Source organism: Periophthalmus magnuspinnatus, chromosome 4 (genome assembly GCF_009829125.3).
Source record: "Periophthalmus magnuspinnatus isolate fPerMag1 chromosome 4, fPerMag1.2.pri, whole genome shotgun sequence".
Taxonomy (NCBI): domain Eukaryota; kingdom Metazoa; phylum Chordata; class Actinopteri; order Gobiiformes; family Gobiidae; genus Periophthalmus; species Periophthalmus magnuspinnatus.
This window is the reverse complement of record NC_047129.1, coordinates 6325586-6348563: the sequence shown is the minus strand read 5'-3', so window position 1 is coordinate 6348563 and position 22978 is coordinate 6325586. Positions and strand designations below refer to the sequence as shown.

General features: G+C 38.7%; 1 protein-coding gene across 1 annotated transcript in view; it reads left to right on the top strand.

The window, feature by feature from the left end:
* Positions 1-22978, top strand: part of scfd2 (sec1 family domain containing 2) — a 125722-nt gene that overhangs the window by 54754 nt on the left and 47990 nt on the right. Inside the window, exon 5 of the mRNA XM_033965513.2 lies at positions 4534-4819. Coding sequence (XP_033821404.1) covers positions 4534-4819 — 286 coding nt within the window. The remainder of the gene's footprint in view (positions 1-4533; positions 4820-22978) is intronic.

Here is a 22978-nt window from a genome sequence, read left to right as displayed (position 1 = left end):
TTTAATGTGGCCCTCGACAGGGTAAATTAAAAGGTATGATGGTCTTAAAATCGCAATTTATCAGGAGGTACTTAGTTACACAGCCATATTTTTACATCTAGGCAAATGTATATGCAATAGTTGTAACTTGAATAACTAATAAATACAGAAACAGTTAATTAACAAGTTATAAAATTAGTTAGATTTATTTTACCTTTGGCTCTTTGAGAGCAGCCATTTTGCTGATGTGGCCCTTGGTGAAAATGTGTTCGACACCCCTGTTTTATAATGTTTTTTTCATACACATTTCTACTCTTCATTTTGGTTCCTTTGTTGGGCATAACCAGCCTCATATAGTATACCCTTTTGTAAATCTCCTTTTTTCCATTACCCCATCGCGCTGAAAGCTTCTGAATCCAAGGTATTTCACAGGTCAACAGCGGCCCATATAAAAGCGTAATTGTTTGACAGGGAGCATGCTTTAGAGACTCGTGTTATCTTCCATCGCGAGAACGAGAAACTGGATGTCATTTTCTTTTGACACAAGTGAAAAAACAGTCTAATCGTATTCACTCTCCCACAAAAGAATATGGAAATACCCAGAGAGTTTGGCTATTGCAGCTTGCAGAGGTATTTGATTTCACAATGTTTTAAGAAGAAAAATGTGTGGTCAGAATTTGCCTGAATGCTCCCTTGGGTTCGACTTTGGCTTCGGGTTTGAGCACAGACTAGCGAACGCCTTCCAGCTTGTGATACCTTAGCAGGCCGAGGAAGTGACGAATACAGATGTCACCTTGTCCACCCTGATTTATTTATTTGACCAGCATCCGACTTTGAATTTATGACTTCGGAAATCACTAGCATTAGTCCTGGTCGTAAACTTGTATTGTTGTCAACAGGATACATGCGATTTCTAGGGGACCGTTACAGATGTATTCAAGTGGGGTAGTTTGATTCATTGTCCATGGAGGATGATATGATGAGGTACTTTTGGGAGGGTTGAGGATGGATAGTACTAAGGAAGTCATTAAGACAACTACTGAGATAAAGTCAAAGACCAGATAGAGATGATTTGGACTGTACAGACGAGGAGCAGTGGATATAAGAGGATTCTGAGGTTGGAGCTGCCAGGACACAGGAGTAAGATACAAGTTTCAGTTTTGAAATTTCCCATGTAAAAATGCAGCAATGATTGATAAGTATCGTATTACCTGCACAATCATTCAATATATTTCTAAATGCGTATAGCTTTCATAATTATTTTGATGACCCAAGCAATTACAGTATATAATTTTGCATCAATAGTCAGCTCTTTAGCTTGTGTGAACCCAAAAATGTCCATGTTGTAGGTAATGTTTTCTTTAATAGTTATGAGAACTGCATGTGTGGGAACCAAAGCTTCAGGTCAGTGGTTTTCAAACCTTTTACAAGAACTAAGATGATATTTAGCTTTCCAGGTACCACCAGATCTCAACTAGGTTAGTCCTAAATGATGATTAACCACAGTAAAGACAAAAACATCTACCTCTTTTCAAGTTTTACCTGAATCAAATGATCATTCTTATTCTCATGGTAAATAGTCATATTGTTATACAGTGGTCCCTCGTTTAAAGTAGGCAGCGTTATTTTTTACTATTATTCTATATGTTTTGCAGCTGTAAAACTCCTCACCACACACTTAATACACTTTTCTCAGACAGGCATTAACATTTTCTCACATTTCAAAGTTCAAACCTTCATAGGTGCCTTTGTCGGTGCAGAACGTTTCATCGACATTGTGGGTTTTGTCGGGGCGAAAACAAATTGCAAACATACAGCACTTCAGAGTCACACTGCGATCCAACGTTTATGTAAATTTGTCTGAACACATTCTGTACTGTACAGGAGACACGGCACGGAGGAGACTGATGGACAATGGTCTACAGTCCCTTAGCCAATCAGGACGCAGAACACAATGCACGTTCATACACTGTAAAAAAGCATGAAAAATTGCTTTAAAAAATCAATGAAGCAATGAGGCCACGAAAGGTGAACCATGATATAGTGAGGGACAACTGTATAGCGCTTTTCCACCTTCAAAGCACTCAAAGAGCTTTACATCATGGAACCACTCACCTATTCACACACACATTCATACACCACTGTGTGCAGACACTGAGGGCGAGGGGAGTGTTACTTGCCTAAAGATACAACACCAGCATTCATCTGTGGAAGGTGTAATCGCACCTCCAACCTGTGGGTCAGTGGATCAAACCACTCTCCCAATGATGTTTAGAGAGCGGGCTTCGAACCGCTAACCGTTTGATCAGTGGACAAACACTACCATCTGAGCTACAGTCGCCCTCATTCTCATAATCATCATATCATAGGTCCATAATCTCTGCATGTCTAAACCCGGTCAGCTCTTTGGCTCGTCTAATCCACTGGACTCCATGTTGTTTCAGTAAAGACTCCTCTAGGGTCAGACAGATCCCCGCTGGACCCCCCCTCTGGACCCAAGCCCTGGTCTTTCACTGCAGCTGAGAGGATCTGTTTGTCTTGGTTCAGAACAACAACAATCTGTGTTGGGAGAAAACTCTAGTTAGACTGAAACAAAGCAGCAGAGGCATTTGTAGCTTTATCAGACATAAATATGATGTCTTCTGTTCACAGACGCTGCATTTGTACAGCCATGTCAGACCTATCACTGCACCATCTGAAAACATGACTTCTCATGCTACAAATTTCAACACTCTAAGACTTTCCTGGTGATTTCACTGAGGTCGGCTGTCTGCTTGTCTCCATGACAGTGTTACTGCTTTGCTTGGAATGTTCCGCAAAATATTAAATGTATCTTGGATTTCTTATGATTTTATGGCTAAAGAATAATTTGAAAATATGTCGTCTCACTGTGAGCGTGCCTCTCCACAGATCACTGACTTGTCTCCATCATGATAGATGCGTTTAATGTCATCCTGTGGAATATTCTAGGCAAAGCAATAACATCTCCATGGAGACAAGCAAGTAGCGTGCACTCCACTAGAAAAGTTGTGTGTAATTTCAGTGTACCTTATTTAAAAATATGTCTGTTTATATTCATTGTGCCGACCATGTTTTAAATATCTAATATGTGTTTGACTGTACAAATTCATTCAATTAATTCATTTAAAACTGGATATTGACAAAAATGTTTCAGAAAACAATTGGATAAAAAAAAAAAATCCAATTGCCACCACCATAATAACATACGTTATTTTCTTGCGATCTTGGTTTCCCAGTAATATGACTCTGTTGTACTCCCTGTCTTACATCACTTCTCTGCTTTTCCCATTTTTCACCTCCTTTTTTTATTATTTGTATCGGACTTTAGCTCCACACCCTTGTTTTATAGAACTATGACATCACCCTTGTTTTGCACATGGCCTGTGTTTTACAAATGTTCTGGTCAATTTTAGTTTTAGCTTATTGTACTAAAGTTTGCAGTGAATCCATTTGTTAAAAATTGTAATAAATCCAAGCAGAATCTGCTCACATACGCCTTACCTCAGCCCTATTCTTAGCTAATGGAACATGAGCTCACTGTGCTCATAAAGGAGGCCAGTGCTAATTAGACAATATCCCAGGTTACATTGTACGTCTGTGTGCATTTTGTCCTATAGCAAGCAGTATATGCTGGCTTTTCACAAAACTATTTGTCAAAACAGCACACACTTTCTTGGCGCAATTTGTAGTAGACAACTGAGACTGGATTTAATAAACAGTGATGTGCATTTTACTGTCATCAAGTGAATTCATTACACTATAGATATGTCCATGCAGATCGGCAATACAAATACAATAGTGACACGTTTCAAAATATGATAAAGGAACGTTGTGTGGTCTATGAAATAATTAGGCACAAGTGCCAGAAGCTGGTGAAGCGACTATTAGTATCGCAAATCTATGGTAATAGTTCTTCTTATTGCCTATAAGAAGAACATGAAACCCTTTGAATATCAATCACTATCTCTTTATTTGTCCTCGAGGGGCAAGTTAAGCACTTGAGCAGTAAACTACAATAATAAAGGAAAGCTCAAAGAAAACTCTCAGTGCAGCTCAATGGGACAAGAGAATACCAGCCCTCCTCTGTGTTCTCTCTGTGTCCTGCAGCCCTGTCATCACCACTGTGTCTAGGGGGCACCAGGTGAACTCTGGAGACCCACCTGGACCACCTTTTCTAAGCCTCTCATACTTCACTCTGTTGTTTCAGTCGGTGAGGGCCATTCCCTAAAAGTGTTTCCCCTGGAACATCTTCTGCCATTTTGCTGTAGAAAATCTGTTGCATTGGGAATACAGGAAAAGCAAACTGCTCAAATCACACAATCCAGTATTCCAATAGAGGTCCTTAACTTCAGTTATTTGAACTGCACGAGCTGAACTTTTTAGTTGGTCAAAATACAAAAGATATAAGATAAAAATTTTAAACATTAAAACCTGCTCAGTGTGGCAGTCAGTCAGCCACAAGATCAGCCATCCATGACCATGGCAGCCACAGAAGTGGAATAGTCAATATCTATACATTTGTCTTCTCCCCAGGCTCTTGGAGACTCTGATTTTCCATCCGTGCTGCGTCAGCTGCTCCCTCTGATGAAGTCCAAAGACAGTGAGGGCGGCTCAGGGTCCACACGGGGGACAGAGGACTGTGGTCCAGACGAGCTAGTTCTGCTGCTGATTTACCTGTACTCCCTGGCAGATGAGGCCCTGCCCACTGACCAGGAAGAGGAGGAGGAGCTGGAGCGGCTGGAGAGAGAGCTGATTGGTGCGCTCACATTGGTCTTCACTAAGGAGGCGGAGCTTAGTCCACTTCTGCAGAAACTGACAGGTATGTGCTTCTAACGTATTAGAGGATCAAGTGGAAATGAAGAGAAAGCGATTTTCAGGCCAAGTTGTAGTGTTGCATGTTTTGTCAGTGTTTTTTTTGGGGGGGGGGGTTTCCCTTGTGTTATTTTTACACACAAATTAGATGATCAATAGGAAAAAATAAACATTTCTTATTTAAGTACTACATCAGAAAAGCAGGTATGAAGCTTGTTTTAGTAAATCGGGTGATTTGACAGTGACAGTTTGAATCAATCTGCCCTTAAACAAAAATAATGAAGAAAAAAGGCAGATTTTTTTTTTTTAAGCCTTATTTTTCCAATATGTTTTTCTACATCCTGCATAAGTACATTTTGAATTTGTAGACCTCTTACTTCTGAGTGACTACCCTTTTGCATTCTCACTACTGACTAATACTTCTGCAGTCATCTGGAAAACCAACATGTTTTAAATACATCAAAATAATAATTTGTCTACAACAGAAAAATGTTTGTTGGGAATAATTTCCCATTTGTAAATAATTACTAAACCTCACACATTTGTAATGGATTGATATGAAACATTTTATTGTGGATAAACTTCTCAGCGTTTTGCCAAAGCTTAGTTGAAGCCAGCCAGATTTTGTGATGGTCCAAAGCAGAGGAATTACAGTCAGAGAGCTGGAACGGCTGCTGCTGAGTTTCCCGCCGAGTGCCTCCAGTTCAGATTAAAGGCAGCTTTTACACAGCGTTTCACACCTCATCCCTCTCTCTCTTACCTCTCTTGGCTCTTTCCTCACCCTTCTTTATTTCTTCTGTCTCTCCTCTTTATCTTCCTCTCTCTTTCTGTCTCTCTCCCCTCATCATCCCTCCTCCCTTTCTCCTTTTCCCTCTTTACCCCTTTCTCTTTCTGTCTCTCCCTCTCCTCTCCTCACTGTCTCCTCTCACAACTCTCCCTCTCTTTCTCTCTCTCTCCCCTCTTTATCTTCCCTCTCTTTTCTCACATTCTCGCGTTTTATCTCTCTGCCCTGTCCCACTATCACACTGCCACACCTGCCCACACGTGGAGCACTTTGCCAGGGCATCTGTGGAAACTCCAGCACTTACAGCAGATGTGTGAAAGAGAAATGACTCCATATTTCAAAACGCGTGACACTGATACAGTCTGTCATGCGAAGAGAATATGAATAAGCAACTTTACAGGAAGGACGCTGCTATTTAAGGAAAAAGCTGCTGTCACATTATTTTTAACATAGTTTGTTTTTATTTGTGTTGTAGCATTCTGAATATCTTGCATGCGTTTAGCTGGATGTGAACTCAAATGTATCTTTTTTGGTTAAAAGTGATGGGTGACTGAAGCTTCTTAAGTTGTATAGTATGGAGACGCTAGGAAAAACATTTAGTCTCGCTTTCCCTCATCTTTTCCAATACATGTAATAATTTGGATAGTAGCTAAAATGCTGAGGAGAACAAGTTTTAACACAGTGAGGATATTGGTCGTACGCACACTAACCACTCTGCACCACTTTTTTATCTACATTTCCAGATAACTACAATTTGATCTTGATTTGAAGACTCTTAACTTTTTATTTTTGGATAACCTATAGAACATATTTTGTCCTGCGTGCTTAAACTTTAAATTTTAGCTGTGCAAGTTTCAGTGAACGACGCTTATTTGTTTTCTAGCTATTTGCTTTCTAAAAACTTCAATTTATTGCAGTCAGAACCCGCTTTTTGTTCAATTTGGTCATTTATTGGCATGGCGTAGTGCAGTAAAGTACAGGTTGGTAAAGCGTGTGGCAAAGTGGATGAAGCAAACCCCTTTAAGATGAGTGTGTACCATCACCGCACAGGCAGCCATACCTCCCACAGTAATAGCCCCTTTAACCTTGAGCCTGTGCGCACGCTGCCTCCTCCTCCCAGCTATAACACTCATAATTAGCACTACTTTTACCTCCACGCCCTGAAATAATACCTACGTGTTTGTTTTTTCTTTAACCATATCACACTTCTCCGGGTGGTGCAGTGTATAGGGTTGCTTAAACTTTGTAATAAAGATTGTTGATCCCTGAAGAAGTGCTTTTTTTTTTTTAACCCAAACTTTTACGTGCCGCGTCTCAGTTCTTTCCTGCTCTACTTGGCTAAGTGCAGTTGAAAATTGGGGGGCCCTCTTGGCAGGCTCACTATGCGATGTTAAAAAGCCATTCTTATAAACACTATGGCTGGAAATTAGCTCGCCGTGGCGTGCCAGGTGGACAGAAACAATAACATTGTGTGCAAGTCAGAAGTTCACTGCCCTAATTTTTAAAAGCCCAAATGTGAAGAATGTTTATTGTAAAAAATAAATTACTTTAACTCTGTTAGAGTTACTTGAGTAGTTGTAGTTTGTTGCAATATGGATAGGATTATTTGCTGTTCGTTGTACATATTGTGCCGTTCCTTAGTTGAACTTGCTGGTGGTAAATAGTGGTCATGGAGCAATCAAATCCTAGATACTAATCCATAATAAAACTAGTATCGAAACTTAATACTGAGAGATATTTGAAAATGTGTTTAGCTAAATAGTTTGAATAGTTTGAATGGTTTTGATCTATACCAAAACTCTAAAAAAAACACATAAAACTACTACTTTTGCTGATGAATATTCTTCCAAAAAGGGTTGTTTAATATATTATGGTAATTTCTTTAGTAAAGAAATAGAGTTTTAAATGTTAGCATCTTGACAACACTAACAGATAATGCCATCCCTCCGTGCTTACACTCATTATTTTGAAGGAACAATCTCTATCGCACTCTGCTAAGTACTATTTTGGCTGCTCTGTCCACCTTCAGTCAGGAGTCACTGCCCTATTTTTAAAAGTCTACCCAAACTGTGCATACAAGAGGTTTATGGCAGCCACTGAAGCGCTTGGCTCAGAGGTAACATGAGGCTGGAGCAGCATCCAAAGCAAAACATTGATTGTGACATTCTCCGCCAATTAAACAAATGCAAACCAGATGGCCAATGAAACCTGGCCGTGTTGAGAACCATACAAATTCTTCTGTTCGGTTCTCCTTGGCTGCACTGAGCGATGTGGAGCTTAAAAACACGCCACAATATACAAGAGAAATAGCATCTATCGAAAACACAAGGAAGCACGGTTAGGGAAATAAGCAAGAGGAGCAGGCGGGTGCAAATGCTACGCCTCGAACTCCCAGACGACCTCCTCATGGGATGTTAATTAAAGACTGTCTTCAGGACAACGGTGCTGCTACAGAGGCTTATCCTACCATGCTTCCTGTTTCAGTCTGAGCTTGTTTTGACTGCAGAGCTGTAGGCCCGAGCCATAAATAATATCACCAAGAAACAGTTTGTCATCATAGTGGCATCCACACTGCAGTGAAATGTCACACTCATCACTGTTGTTCAAGTCATAGAGACGGGATGAATGCAGATTAGAAGTGTGTTTGATAAAAGTGTGGCATTGCTCACATGTATTTAACGATTACTATGACTATTATGACTACTACTACAACAACAATTACAACAACTACTACGACTACTACTACTACAACTACTACGACAACTACTGCTACGACACCTACTACTACTACTACAACTACTACAATGACAACTACTACTACTACAACTACTACTATTACAGCTACTACTACAACTACTACTACGACTACAACTACTAGAATGACAACTACAACTACTACTACAACTACTACTATGACAACTACTACTACTACTACAACAACGACAACTACTACAACTTCTACTGCGACAGCTACTACTACTACTACTACTATTACAACTACTACTACTATGACAACTACTAGTACTACTACAACGACAACTACTACTGCTACAACTTCTACTGTGACAGCTACTACTACTACTACTACGAGTACTACTACTACTACTACTACTACTACTACTACGACTGCTACTACTACTACTACACCTACTACGACTACTACAACTACTACTACGACTACTACTACAACTACTACAACTACCTTTACTACAACTACTACTACTACAACAACTACTACAACTACCTCTACTACTACTACAACTACTACGACTACTACTACTACTGCTACTACAACTACTACTATGACTACGAGAATGACTACTACAACTATGACTACTACTGCTGCTCCGACCACTGTGTACTTTTTCTTATGTCTGCTTATGTCTGCTACAGTCTCTTAAAGTTCATCTTATTCCACTCTTCCGTCAGTGCTTCTCTCACTTCTCCACCCAGTCTCTTGTCCATGAGGATTACTGACTGCACTGGTCTTGACACATTTATGCACAGTTCATTTCACATCATTTCCCTGTGGCATAACTTTTTTTGCAACAAATATTCATATTCGAGACAACTCATTAAAAGTGAGTGTATGTCCTCAGAAAACATAGAGTATTATGCAGTATTTGTATTTGGTTATAAAAGGTCAGTATTATTCCTATATAAAACAGAGCTTATTTCAGTCTGTAGGAAATGATCTCTTAAACCAAAACCGCCAGTCGTCTCCACATGTGGAAAGTGTCAGATTTGTGGCTTGTTATTGTCCTAGAAACAGAACAAACGACGTGATTGGAGGAAGAGGCCGGTGCGTCTCTGAATACCGGCGTCTGATTGGCTGCTGTGTGTTGTACATGGGTGGTGCGTTTGATGTGTGCTGCCACCAGTTCACTGTTAATCTCTGGTTCAGTTGTGGTATTGGTAAAAATGGGTTTTCAGATTTGGTTTTCCTGTCTACACCGATGGATGTTGGTTTTATTTGGTACAAAATCAAGCCGGTTCATCGGATTATTTCATTTTTGCCTTTGAATAAATTATTTTCAAGCCAATCCAAATGTTTCTTATTCCTCAACCAGTAACATAACAGTCTGTATGAAAAATCCCCCAAATCAACTCAAATTATTACTGTGTTTTCAGATTTGCTGGCAATAAAAAAGAAGTATAGAGTATAGAAAGGGTATTTTTGGTCAATAGCTGGATTATAGTGTCCAGTTGTTTACATGGTTACTACTTTGACCGATACTTTATCATACTTGAGACTTTAGACGCACCAGTAGCAGTGACAAAAGTAGCAGGTCACCAGGCGCTGTACTTTATGTGGAAACGTTGCGGATTTTGCCATGTCCTGGTCTCCTCTCAGTTTGTTATTCATCCTGTCAATGGGGTGTGCTCAGACTGCGGGGGGAGAAGACGCGCGCCCTCAGAGTTGGACCTCCCTTGTACCTCTGTTTGGGTTGGCACGGCAACGCAGGCCTGTCCCGGGACATGAAAGGGTGCGCACACAGCTCAGGCCACCAACTTAAAAGTCTGTAACTTTTTCTTTTCTTTGTTTTTCTTGACTTTCTTTTCCATGTCTCCATCTCTCTTGCCTCTGGCCCTGGAGCACCACCAGCCTACGCAGCGGCGGTGGTGGTGGTGGTGGTGAGTGGAAGCGGACTGTAAGTTGTTCTAATGATCGTGCCTGATTAAATAAATTTCCCTGGGTAGTCTGCACTTATGAAATCAGTCCTAATTATTTTTAATTGCAGACTTTTCTTCACTTCCTCTTCCACTTCTTGGTTATTTGAGCGCTCTTGTGGCTGAGAGCATAAGGCCTGGGGAAGTGGTGCCTATGGATTGATACTGCTACTAGACACTGTGACTAGTGGTTTTTTGGAGGCTGTGGCTTGTTATTTGTTAATAGACCATTTTAGTTTAGTAGAGGTTTTTAGGGCCTAATTTAAACTCGACGCACTGGTTAACTGGCTCAGGTTTGGGTTAGCACAGCGATGGTTTACTTTGATTTTGTCCTTCTTAAATAATACTTTTTATCTGGGTTGATTCTTGGGCTTGATTACCACCATTAATTTAGGGTAAATATGAAAAAAACAAAACCAAAACCATAAAAACAGTGTGTGGTATCTGCATCAAACACATCTGCATCTATTCAATTCATTTATTTTTGTAACGCCCAAAATCACAACAACAGTTGTCTCGAAGGGCGTTCATGTTTTGGTTGATGGGGGAAACCGGAGTACCCGGAGGAAACCCATCCAGACACGGGGAGAAACATGAAAAACTCCACACAGAAAGGCCTGGTGACCCGGGGATCGAACCAACCTTCTTGCTGTGAGACATGAGTGATGGCACTCAGTCACCGTGCCGCCAAGACACAAAAAACAAAACAACAGGAAGAATCAGACACAACAAGAAAAATCAGACACAACAGGAAAAATCAGACACAACAGGAAAAAAACTAAAACATTTCATTGCCCGGGAATCAGTTAGTGCACTGTAAGCATGCTAGTTGTTTTAGCTTTTCCGTGAACTTCCCTCTGGTCTCTGAAAGTTGTGAAAAATTTCGATGCTCCGAAGCTTGGACCACTGCAAACCATTTAAATTGAACTAGATGAGTTTTTCAGCGCCTTAAAAAATATGGGTGCACAGTATGAAGCTCCACAGCACCATTAGCATGTTTCTGTCAGTTTGACTCAGATGAGCTGCTGACGTGAGGCTTTAGGTTTAATTAAGCATGACTCATCAGACCCTCGGTGCCTCTGAGGGCCTCCGCAGGACTGGCCCGAGCGACCACCCATAGATCCCACACGGAGGTTAGGAGCTACTGTCCCTCCTCGCTCCATTGACCCTCCTCTCCACAAATGGAGACGTCACCTCATCACACATATGCGCGCGGGAATAGCAGGACGACTACACCGAGACGAGCACGTGTTTTGGGTTTATGGACATTTATTGTGCATGTAACTTAAGATTATTATTATTTTATGTATGGTTAAAATTCATTCTGTCTTTATTTGCGTTTCTTTTTGTCAGACAGTTTACCTGCTTTACATGTTTTGGCTTCTTCCTGTAGCCTTCTTCTTCCTCAGAAGCGTCATTTGATGGTGTAGTGACGTTTTGCCAGACAGTAGAGGAGACTTGCGCCTCCTACTGTCTGACTCCTTCTATAGGACTGCATCCCGTGTGTGTAATATATGAGATACAATGTCTATCATGCAACAAAACATATGCGGGGGAAACAGGAAGATGGGAAAAAGAAACAGCCAACAGACAAACAAGAGCAATAAAAGACCAAGCTTGAAATCAGCCACATCCGATCACTGCAAGAGACAAAAAACCACATCATAGACTGGAACAACGCCAGGGTCATCCATGCTGAAAGCCACAAATACTGCCGATGGATCAGAGAGGCCATCGAGATCTGCAAATGAGGTCCAGGGAGCATAAATCGTGACAACGGAGCGTGCACCTTATCACACACATGGGATGCAGTCGTGGAGAAGGCGTCAGACACCATCACATGACTGGCTGAGGAAAGCTACAGGAAGTAAACAAACGCTCCTGTCTGACAAAAATAATCCCCAATTCTGTTGTATCTGTAGTTCGTACAGTAGTGCATTTCTCTATCACTTAGCTTGTTCATTATAATTGTCAGAAAAGTAGAATTTCTGAAAATATGATGTAAGATGACAAGAGACCTCCAGTATAGTTTATGCCACATTCACATAACACGATAATTCAAGACAGCTATGCAAAGACACGCTAATGCTTTTTTTCCCTTGTTGTGTTATATATCAAATTAATTAAATGAACTGCTGTGGCACTTTTATGTACTTTTATGGAATAGGAATGACAAATATATATATATATATATATATATATATATATATATATATATATATATATATATATATATATATATATATATATATATATATATATATATACACACACGTTGGCATCCTCCGCAGTGAATAAAGTACAAGTGAGATGAGACAGTGTATCAGTAATTATGATGTCCCTCACAGAAGAGCCCTTGGCGACAGAGCGACTGCAGCCTCCTCTTTTATCTCCAGCTGATTTGGCTAATTGCCCACACTGCTCAGCTGAGCTCTGACAGAGGCGGGACTCGGAAAACAAAATATACACTGGACAGTATGTTTTGGTCAATCATTAGAACTTTATAAAAACATATCGGTATTTTTTAATGGTTCCTAATAATAATTGATTTGTCATTTTTATAACTTGTATTGTAATTAGCTGTTTTGCAATTTGATCATGGTATTAGTTTGATATATGAATTAATAAATAAATAAAATGATTTACAAGGTTGCAGAGAACGCTGCCAGTGTATATACAGTACAGCGATGCACACTCGAAGACTGATCATAGATGGCAGTGAACCAAGAAAGTTGGACAAATTTGACATATCAGCGTGTCTTCAGATAAAACTTAAAAATGAAAACCATACTTCTATCCTACGCTGCCCCGTCAGATGCTAGCTCCAGCAGTAGTAGTGTTGTTGTGCAATAGCGCGGTGCTCTGTCTCGGTGGACTTGACACCTCTGTTTTCTTTGTAGAAGTGCGTTGGCGCTCACCAGAGATTTCCTCAGCTTCTTATTTATGACAGGAAATGCACATCATAAAAGACCCATAACCACTTATAATTCCTCTGGGAAGTAAACTTGCACAATGAAAAAAGATACTATGACCATCCCCTCATGGACTTTCAAACTTGGACTTAAAAACAAAGACATCCAGCCCAGCTCACAGGGGACCGGACCGGGGACAGTGCACCCTTGGCCCCTGCACACGCTGCGGTGAGGGTCAGTCTGGGGGTCCCCACTGCACACCGCCCCTCTGATGGGACGCTCTGTCTGGGACTCCTCTGGGAAAACGTCTATTTATCTGTGTTTTTTCTTTTGAAGACGTCCAGGCAGCAGTTATGTTTACATGATGTGCATATACAAGAGGAGCTATCCTGACGTACTTTGCGGCTCCTAAACAAGAGATGGGTGGAGCAGGCAGGAACTTAAATAAATAATATTACACTCTGATAAAGTATTCAAAGTCTAGTTTTTTGTTACGTCTAAATATTTTGTCAGTTTAACATTAAATAAAAACAGCTTTTGTGGTGACAATGTATGTTTTTTTTTAAGTTCATTTTGAGCAATTCTTATACCTGTAAATGAAATAAATGTCAGATGGGTAAGTTTTAAGCCATAACATGAAAATTCAAGAAAGTAGCATCCTCCCCAACGCCAGAAAAGTTACATAAAGAGTAAAAGTCAAGTTATGCGAATAAAACAGAAATGATCAAAATGAACGTGACAAACTGTAAACAATACTATACTGTACTGTAATGCTAGTCCCGGTACTTTTATTCCCTTCCATTCCATGTGTCCCAGTTCATAAAAAGTAGAAGATATTGTTACAGTAAATGTGTGTTCTGTCAGTGAATGTGGAAAGTCTTGTTTATGTTTAGGATTCCAGTCAGTAGTGAAAGATGAGTTGTCCTAATGTACCCACTTTCCTCCCCAAACTGTCCGCTCTGCTCCTTCTCTCTCTATCCCCTTCCTCTCTGTGGGACACTTCCTCCAGTCTGCAGCCCAAGAATGTAGTTTTCTAGGGCTGCAGACTGGAGGGTTTGGGGAGATGGTCTGTGTGATCACACTGTATGGATGTTTCTGTATGTTTGGTATATGTGTTTTTACTTGCACCTTTTGTCTCTAGCAGTTCATTTTGTTTTTCGTCTCAGTTCATGTGTTGTCATCAGAGGTAGATTTTTTGAGTTGAAGCTATGCTCTCATTCCAAGAGGCCATAATCAATTTTGAAGTTATAACAGTAAGAGGAGAGTTATATTTTGCACAAGCATAAGGATGAAAATATTTTGATTATTTGAATTGGCTCTATACCAAGCTATAGCTCAACATGTTTAATTTTTACTCTGCATATTGGCGGTTTTAACTTTTGAACTTTATGGCCAGCTGTAATTATCAATTTGTCATGTTGATAGATTGGTGAACATTTATTAAAATCATGAGCGAAGTAAAATTGAAATGTTGAGTACATCGCTTTTTAAAAATGCTGTAAATAGAGGAGCCAATTGAAAGAAACAATACGGAAAAACTTGTTCTAAACTTTCAAATAAGGGAATAAAGTCTTTTTTTTTCCATTTTCCATTTGTCTGTGTCTATTTTCTGTCAACTAAACATAGACGCATAATTTCAGGAGATTAATTTTTGTCAGTATCTAGTTCAAATGTATACATAGGTTTCAGGTTTATACAGTGCGATCATACTGTGCCTTTAAGAGCGCCCCCTTATGATTTCTTACGCAATGACACGGCCATTAATGCTTCATACTTTGTCATGTTCGGGGAATAGTGTAACTCTGAATCACTCTCTGCTGGCTACGTCCAAACTGGTGCGTCCTTCGGGTGGACCAGAATTCCTCCACGGCCTCCGACACCAGATGGAACCTCTCCCGGCGCTCTGAACTGGCCGGGTCATTTCCTGTCAGAACGCCTGGTGTTAATCAAGGTCTGAGCCAGCCCCCCGCCTCCTCTGCATTGCCTCCTCTTTCTACAACCTCCTCAGCCTACTCACTAGTCCTCCTTTTTTCTTCTATTGTCTTCCATAAGTTCGCTTTGTTTATTGCTTGTCCGTGTATCGTGCCGCCACTGACTTTGGCCCGGCATAAATCGCTAGGATGTAAAGTTCTCTGTTATCAACGGGGCCCTATAGACGACCGTGGTCCGAGCCAAACCAAGATGGACGCTGATATGGGACACTAAAGGAGTGTCTTTTAGGGCTCTATGTCTGGTCACTTTCTTCCTTGTCTATTAGTGTCTTCTGAAGTGAGATGGACATGTTCAGAGATAGTCTTATCTGGAAGCTCCGCCCCCTCCTTTGACTTCCTCATTGACCAGACATAGGCTCTTAGAGTTGAGCTTACGTCTGGCCATTGAGTTTTGGGAGGGACATTGGTTTCTCAAGCTCTGGTGTAGCTGGCAGGGTGGTACATAGGCCTGTTATAATGGAGCAGAATAATTATGAGGTTGTTTTTTTTATTTTAAAACTGGTTTAATCCGGGTCTAGTGTGACAGGCTGTGTAAATATCCAGACCCTCTTTAGTCTTTATCTAGTCCTGGGTTAGTTTTGTGTAGTCTTGATGTATTTAGCCCTTTTAATATTCACATTTTCATTATTGTTCTATTGCAGATGCTTATATTCTTACTCATTCCATTTACCATTGACCTGGTTTAGACCTGGTTTAGACCTGGTTTAGACCTGGTTTAGACCTAACGAAGTCCTGTATTCTTGGTGTAGTTAGAGCTAGTTGATGGTAATCCTGTCACGATAATTGCCATATCGACTTTGTTCAATAAGTGACACGTGGAACAATAATTTTTGGGGATCAGTATTTCTCGTCGGGACTTTTTCTTTGTTATAATTGGACATTTTTGGTTATTTTTCTGTACTATGATACAATTTGAACTAAAGGAAGGTTTGATTGGGAACTTCTATGACTCATTATAGATTAAAACTACTACTTAACTGTTGCGTTCTGGCATTTATTTATTGCAGCTCATATTTTCACAATATTTGTATAGTACAATATTGTTGATCATATAGTATATTTTTATATTGATTAGTACTTCCTCTGGTCGTCAGTGCCTGTTTGTAGTAAAGTTTTAAAAGTAGTAGTAAAGGATAAAAGTCTGGTCACGTTTCATGCTGTTTGGACTGTAGTTTAACTCTTTAGTGAGCTCTTATTTTATTACTATAGTGTTTTCTGTAGTATATGTTGTACTGGATAATATGATTTAGACATGTTTTTTTTCATGTATTGTATTTGTCATGTTTTAGTGGTAAATTGATGATGCGAAAACCTAATCTCTGAGTGTGAATGGGAAGCACTGGTTCACTTTTGGTATTGCCTGGAGGTCTTGTACACAAAGAGAGACATGTACATGTGTCAGTCTTGTACCATAGTTTTAGTGTAAATGCATAATTCAGTTAGAGGAATTGAGTTAGGCCGAATATGAGAACGCGTTGGCAGAGAAACACCACATTTAGGTTTCCTGGTTGGTCTCTGGCTTTGTGATCTTACAACTGATTTAATTTTGATCCAGGCTTACAGTTGAAATTATTTCTCTTAGCTTAGGTTCAAACAAAACTTAAATAAACTTTCCCATAAGTAGACCGTGATTAAAGCCTTTTATATCTGGGGAACATTACAAAAACAACCAGAGAGCCAGGAAGTGGGTCCAAGGCAGAGGTGGAAAGTAACTAGATACTTTTACTCACTATTTTCCGATCATATTTAACAACTTTTAAAGCAAGTATAAATAATTAAGATTATATTTTGAGGTGTGTAAGTGTGTAATGGTATGGGTTTTGTATTTTTTGTGCAGTGACATATTTGTTGTGCAACTAGTAACTGTAAAAATAAAAATAAAAAAAATAGATAATGTAATAAAAGAGTTACTTAAATAGTGCTTCTAAGTAGCACAGGGAAAACAAGTAAAAATAAACACTTTGATCCTATTTGATTTAATGTATCATTCTGCTATACACAATTTTTAACATAATCAGCAATGAAAAGGTCAGTGCACACCATCAAATCCTGTTGTGCTGACTCAGTACTGTAAGTGTGCTATGCTTAAAGAGCTGCCTTAAGGGAAATGAGGTTTTGGGTTACTTAGGGTTTGGGTTACTTTGGGTTACTTAGATTCTGGTCAGCACTTGCCACAGTAGTACATTTTGCGACGATCATAAATATTGTACTGGCTACTCTCTCTAAACTTGTATTTTTGTGGTTACATGGGCATTATTTTGAGAATGTGTTACTCTTACATTTGCCAAAAGCTCTATAATATATGCACATGAATGGTAACAGTGCATAAAATGTAGTAAGTAGTATACATGATTTGAAGGTGGAGGTTGTATTCAACAGGAGCAGACTGTAAAACCACTATTCTTAGCGTGGCTGGTTTTGGCTCGTATTCAGACTCAAATGAGGGGGTTGCAGCGGCTGGGATGTTTTTACTCTCCACAAACAACACTGTCTAAGTTTGGCATTTTCAGTGTGAGGCGTTTGATAAGAAATATGATAGAGGCAAGAGTTCACTTTGATAGGCAACAGTTGTGCTTTGTAACTATTATGATGGAGGGTCTGCCACCTGCTTTTTTCCATGGACACATATTTGCTCTGGCTTGAATGTTCCACAGTATGACATTAAACATCTCTGTCATCTCTGGTGCTCACAGTAGGAACTGATGTTTTTGAAGTTATTTCTGACAATAAAATGGCTGTAATATATGTAAATGTGTATGTGTCTGTGTGTATGTGTAGGTATGTGTGTGTGTATGTATGTATGTATGTATGTATGTATGTGTGCGTGTGTATGTATATATATATGTATGTGAAATCTGCAGATTAGAGCAATGACGTCTGCAGGAGTATAAAGATTATTTAAATGCTGAATCACACTGAATACGAGGGGGTAAATGACATCCCAACTATAACAGGGTTAAATGCTCTGAAAAGTTTCTGTAATAGGTCTGCTTTAACTTTTTATTGATTGATTACAATTCAAAACCAATTAAGCTTATTGATTGTAGTTGATTTTGATGCAGATGTCATTACAGTAATAGTGTGTCTCATGTGTGACACATACTCAATTTTGAATTGCAGCTTTAGCATAAAAAATACATTAGCTATTGTTTTACGTCAACTATTCATTGCACCAATTGCTAACATGCTAATATTGCTCATTGTTTTAGTTCACCTTTGCTAGTCTATCCATCACTAGAGGGTCTTTGTGCAGAGCTGCCTATCTTGTCAGGTCCAGACATTGACTCATATCATTTAAATCCTGATATCAGAAGAACCAATTCCCCATCACATTTTCTGTCTGCCTCTGCCTCATCCATCTTATCTGTCCTCTCTCAAGTCTCTTTTGATGCTGCTCTCTAGTCTGTGTCCGAACTAGCCGCTATCGCCTCAACCCACTCCCCTCTTGGGTGCAGGTAGCTGTCCCATGTTGGTCTGGAGATGGAGAGGGGGAATAATGGGGCGTTTGTAGCTGAAGCTACAAACTGTAGCTAGACAGAGATAATGGGAGTCTGCAGAGAGGGCGGGGGCTCGAGGCTAGGGCAAATTTAGCCTCCAGAAAGTAAATACATTAAATTACACACATACAGAATCATCAATATTATATATTTTTTTTACTTTAAGACCAGGTATCACACCCTTGAGTATGACTGTGGCTATGTGGTTCACCAATACACAAAACAGTTTGGGCCGTAGAAGGAAATGCACCAATTAAGACCAATGCACTGTCTTATAAATGTGAAAAACAGAACTACTTCAGTTCACACTGTTTGTGGTCCAATGTTATACATTAGCATCCTATTAATTCACTGTGATCAGTTCATAAGCAATTTTCACATCTTTCAGAGACCACAGCAGAGTTTGGCTGTCACAGTAAACCTAACAACTACAACTAGCATGATAATTGTGCACTTCCTGATTATTGGACAATAAAATGCTTTATAATCAGCTGCAGACAGTACACAGCAGACTAAATACAAGTAGTAAAGTACTGTACTTAAGCACAACTTTTAGTTATCTAAGTATTTTTATTCAGTCATTACATTCAAAATCAAACATTATTCAACTTGTATAAGGTTGTACACAACATTTCAATCATCACCCAAAGGGTTTAGGCTGAAGTAAATTCACTTCTAATACCTAACCCTATTTAATAATAAGGCACAAGAATTCCAAGAAAAGCAGCATAAGTTCAACAAGAAATGACTCAATATATAAACAAAAGAAAAACTTCAAACCATGAATCAGTCCTGTAATTTTCAAAAAGTAATGTTTTATACCTCTTTTTAAGTGTTTCTATTGTGGAGGAGTTTTTTAATTTATCCTCAAGGTTGTTCCACACACTAACCCCTCAAAGAGAAATACAATGATGTTTTTTACTGGTTCTAGTCTTACTTTTTTTTTTAATATACCTGTTCGTCTGAGATGATATTGACTCTCTCTCTGTTTGAATAACATCTGTAAACACGGGGGGAGCTTATGATTATATGCTTTATACATCATTAGGGCTGACCTCAAATCAACAAGATCAGACAATTTTACTAGTTTTAACTTTACAAAAGTAGGATTTGTTGGTGCGAGATAGTCTGCTTGGCAGCAATTTTGTCTAACTTTGTCTAACACTAATGTGCACTTTTCAATTACGTTTTTCATCAATATGAATATGCCATATTGATTATCATTAAGTAAATTGTACTTATCAATAAAAATTATTTAATTGTCTTAAATTGTCTTTTTACAAAAAGTTTTCCAAAAATTTTGGAAAATTGTGACAGAAGAGATATAGGTCTATAGTTAGTAAAATGGTGTCTCTCACCACTTTTGAAGATGGGAATTACTTTTCTATTTTCAATTTGTTTGGAAAAGTGCTGATTGCAGATATATGTAAACATATATGTAAACATATATAAATGTGTGGTCATGCAATTAATGATGATCTTTACCAAATCCATATCAATATCAAAACATCAGTTGACCTTTTGTTTTTTAATTTATGTACAATTCCAATAATTTCATTTTCATCTGTACCACTTATAAATAATGAATTTGGATTTAGCTGTATATATTTTACAGCTCATCCATGTGACTCTGTTGATTGTGTTACTTTTTTGCTAATGTAGGTCCAACATTTATAAAGAAATCGTTAAATGCATTTTCCATTTCACTTGAGCCATTTACAATAACATTATCCTTCATAAAATAATCTGGGAATGTGTGTCTTTTTTTTCTTCTTTGATTATACTGTTTTATATTCAAGTCCCTCGGAATATTATTTCTTTGCTGTTCTAAAAATTAAGTACATTTTATAGTGAATATGTTTTACTTTCACTTCACAGTACTTTTCATATTATTTGAGGGGTTGCTTTTACCATGTTCCTGGGAACATCTTGACTAAAGTTTTCAAGGTCAAGCTTCAGCTTTGAGCAAACTAAAATAAATAGACAAAATCCAGAAATTGATTCATATTGCTGCTGTTGACCAAAATATCTATTGTTTGTATGTTTTTTTGTTTCCTTTTTTAATTAATATCACTACATTTAACACTTTAACAAATTAACAATATTTGTTTTTTTATTTTTACTTTTTACTCTTAAAGTACATTTTTTAAATGGGCACTTTTTTTTGTTTTTTTTTCGTGTGACTCTTTTACTTGAGTAACAAACTGAATACTATCAGTTTGGCTTGAAGAACTGAGGCAACAGAAATTTTGCTCAGATATTAGAAAGAGATCAGGTACAGGGGCTCAAAGTTATTTTCATGCAATAATAGGTTTAGTAATATATCACACTAATGTTGATTAAAAGCCTTTCAGTATTCTTATGCTTGTATTCACATTCAACAATTTGAATTTATTGAGAATAGACTGATTTTCACCAATGTTTCAGGTAACATTATAGTTGCTGTTCAAAACGTTATATTATTTTTAGCTTTAAATATCTTAATTACATAAGGATATCAGAACCTCTTGCTATTTGAACCCGAATTCAACCCTGTTGAACCTTCCATCCAACATAACCCCCTCTGTATGGACTAAGACATACAGACTCCATCTTTAAGTCTACATGTAGCTGTCATTTCCTTCAGCTCACTGGATGGACTGAATATGCACTGTACAAAATGTGTTATTTCCAGGATGTATGTTTTTCATTTTCTCTTTTCCTGTTCTGCTTTTTTTAGACCTGGTCGATGCTTGTTCATTGTGAAAATATTTCACACATGAGGCCTTCAGTTGTGCACAACATTTGAGCACTGGCTTGTTATCACTGACCAATAATCTAACATACATAAGCAAAGCTGCTGAGAAATCACACGTGGGCAGCAAGTCAAATGTCCTTATCTTTAGTGACTATTTATGACAGGAAGCAAAATGACACCCATAACTTAAAAAGTTATGAGACTGAAACCAGTAAATACAACATTCTAACTTTCTTAGCAGTTAAAGCAGACCTATTATACAAGATCAACTTTTTTGTGCTTTTAACCGTGTTATAGTTGTTTCCCATCTCATTTACCCTGTCAGTGTTGTATTTAGTGTGATTCATGCATGTTGGAGTAAGCTTTATACTTTATACTCCTCTATTGCTCCAATAAACCAATTTTATTCTCTTCATCAATGATATGTGCAGCTTTCGGTTGCGGCTCGCTGGTCGGACCGACAGCTGCATGACCCTTTGTTGTGACGACATTTACAGTGATGTCAGCTCTAATTGGGCTCCGCAGTTTTCTAAAGCTGAAGTCAGCGGACTTGTTTCTTTTATTAAGTCGTATTAGATCAATATTGTGTTTTAAAATCTCTGGTCTAATCTACGGGTGTCATAGATGATAACTATAACTATATAGCACTAACACAATATGTCTTCTTTAATGTTAATCCAAAGACATTATAAGAATTTTACCACATTGTGTCACATGATCACTGTTTCTAAGATTACTGACCCATCTTTTTCTATAGAAAGTATTGTCTAGTGACTGATCCTACTTGTTTGTATGCTGTAGTAAAAACGTGCCTTTTGTGATTTAAGTTAATCCATGACGTCTGACTTTTGGCATTATTAAAACTAAAGATTAAGATTGATTACACCACAGCCTACTACAAAGTTGTTGCTTAATACCCCTAATTACTTCACTTGGTGTTATTCTATGCGATTATGTTTCTGGAGTAACAGTGCATTTTATAGCCAGTTTTCATGTTCACAATCCGCACATCTGTCTATCAGGTGTGCCCCCCGTGAAAGGCCTCCATCACTGCACCATCCAGATCTTTAGAACACACAAAAAGGATAACGGCTACTCTTTTTCACTGTACCCTCGGATCAAAATAAATCTAAAACTAGCATCTCTTGTTAGTCTAAATGCTTTGATACACAGTCTAGTTCCTGGCCCATCCGTGACAACTGCAGCCCGCCTCTGTACTGTGATGCGTGGGAGCGGATTAGCCCTGTGTGTTTTGAATGGCAGGATTAACAAGTTTGTGTGTTGCTTTTATAGGGGGCCACTGGGTAAAGTTAGAATGCAATCAAGAAGCGCAACACTGTATTATTTGTGTTATTGTAACTGATTTATGAAAGCAAAATCTTAGTACTTTGAAATGGATGCAGTATTTAGGACGGTTGGCTAGATTTAGACTGATGCAAATTTATTATTGTCGTGTAGTTTAATAGTCTTTTGTGACGGTGAAAGTAGCAGTAAGAAGTTAGGGATTGTTGTCGTAATTTATGGGTGGATCATAGTATCAAGGTCAGGAGTAATAAGTGTGCCAGTGGTCAGTT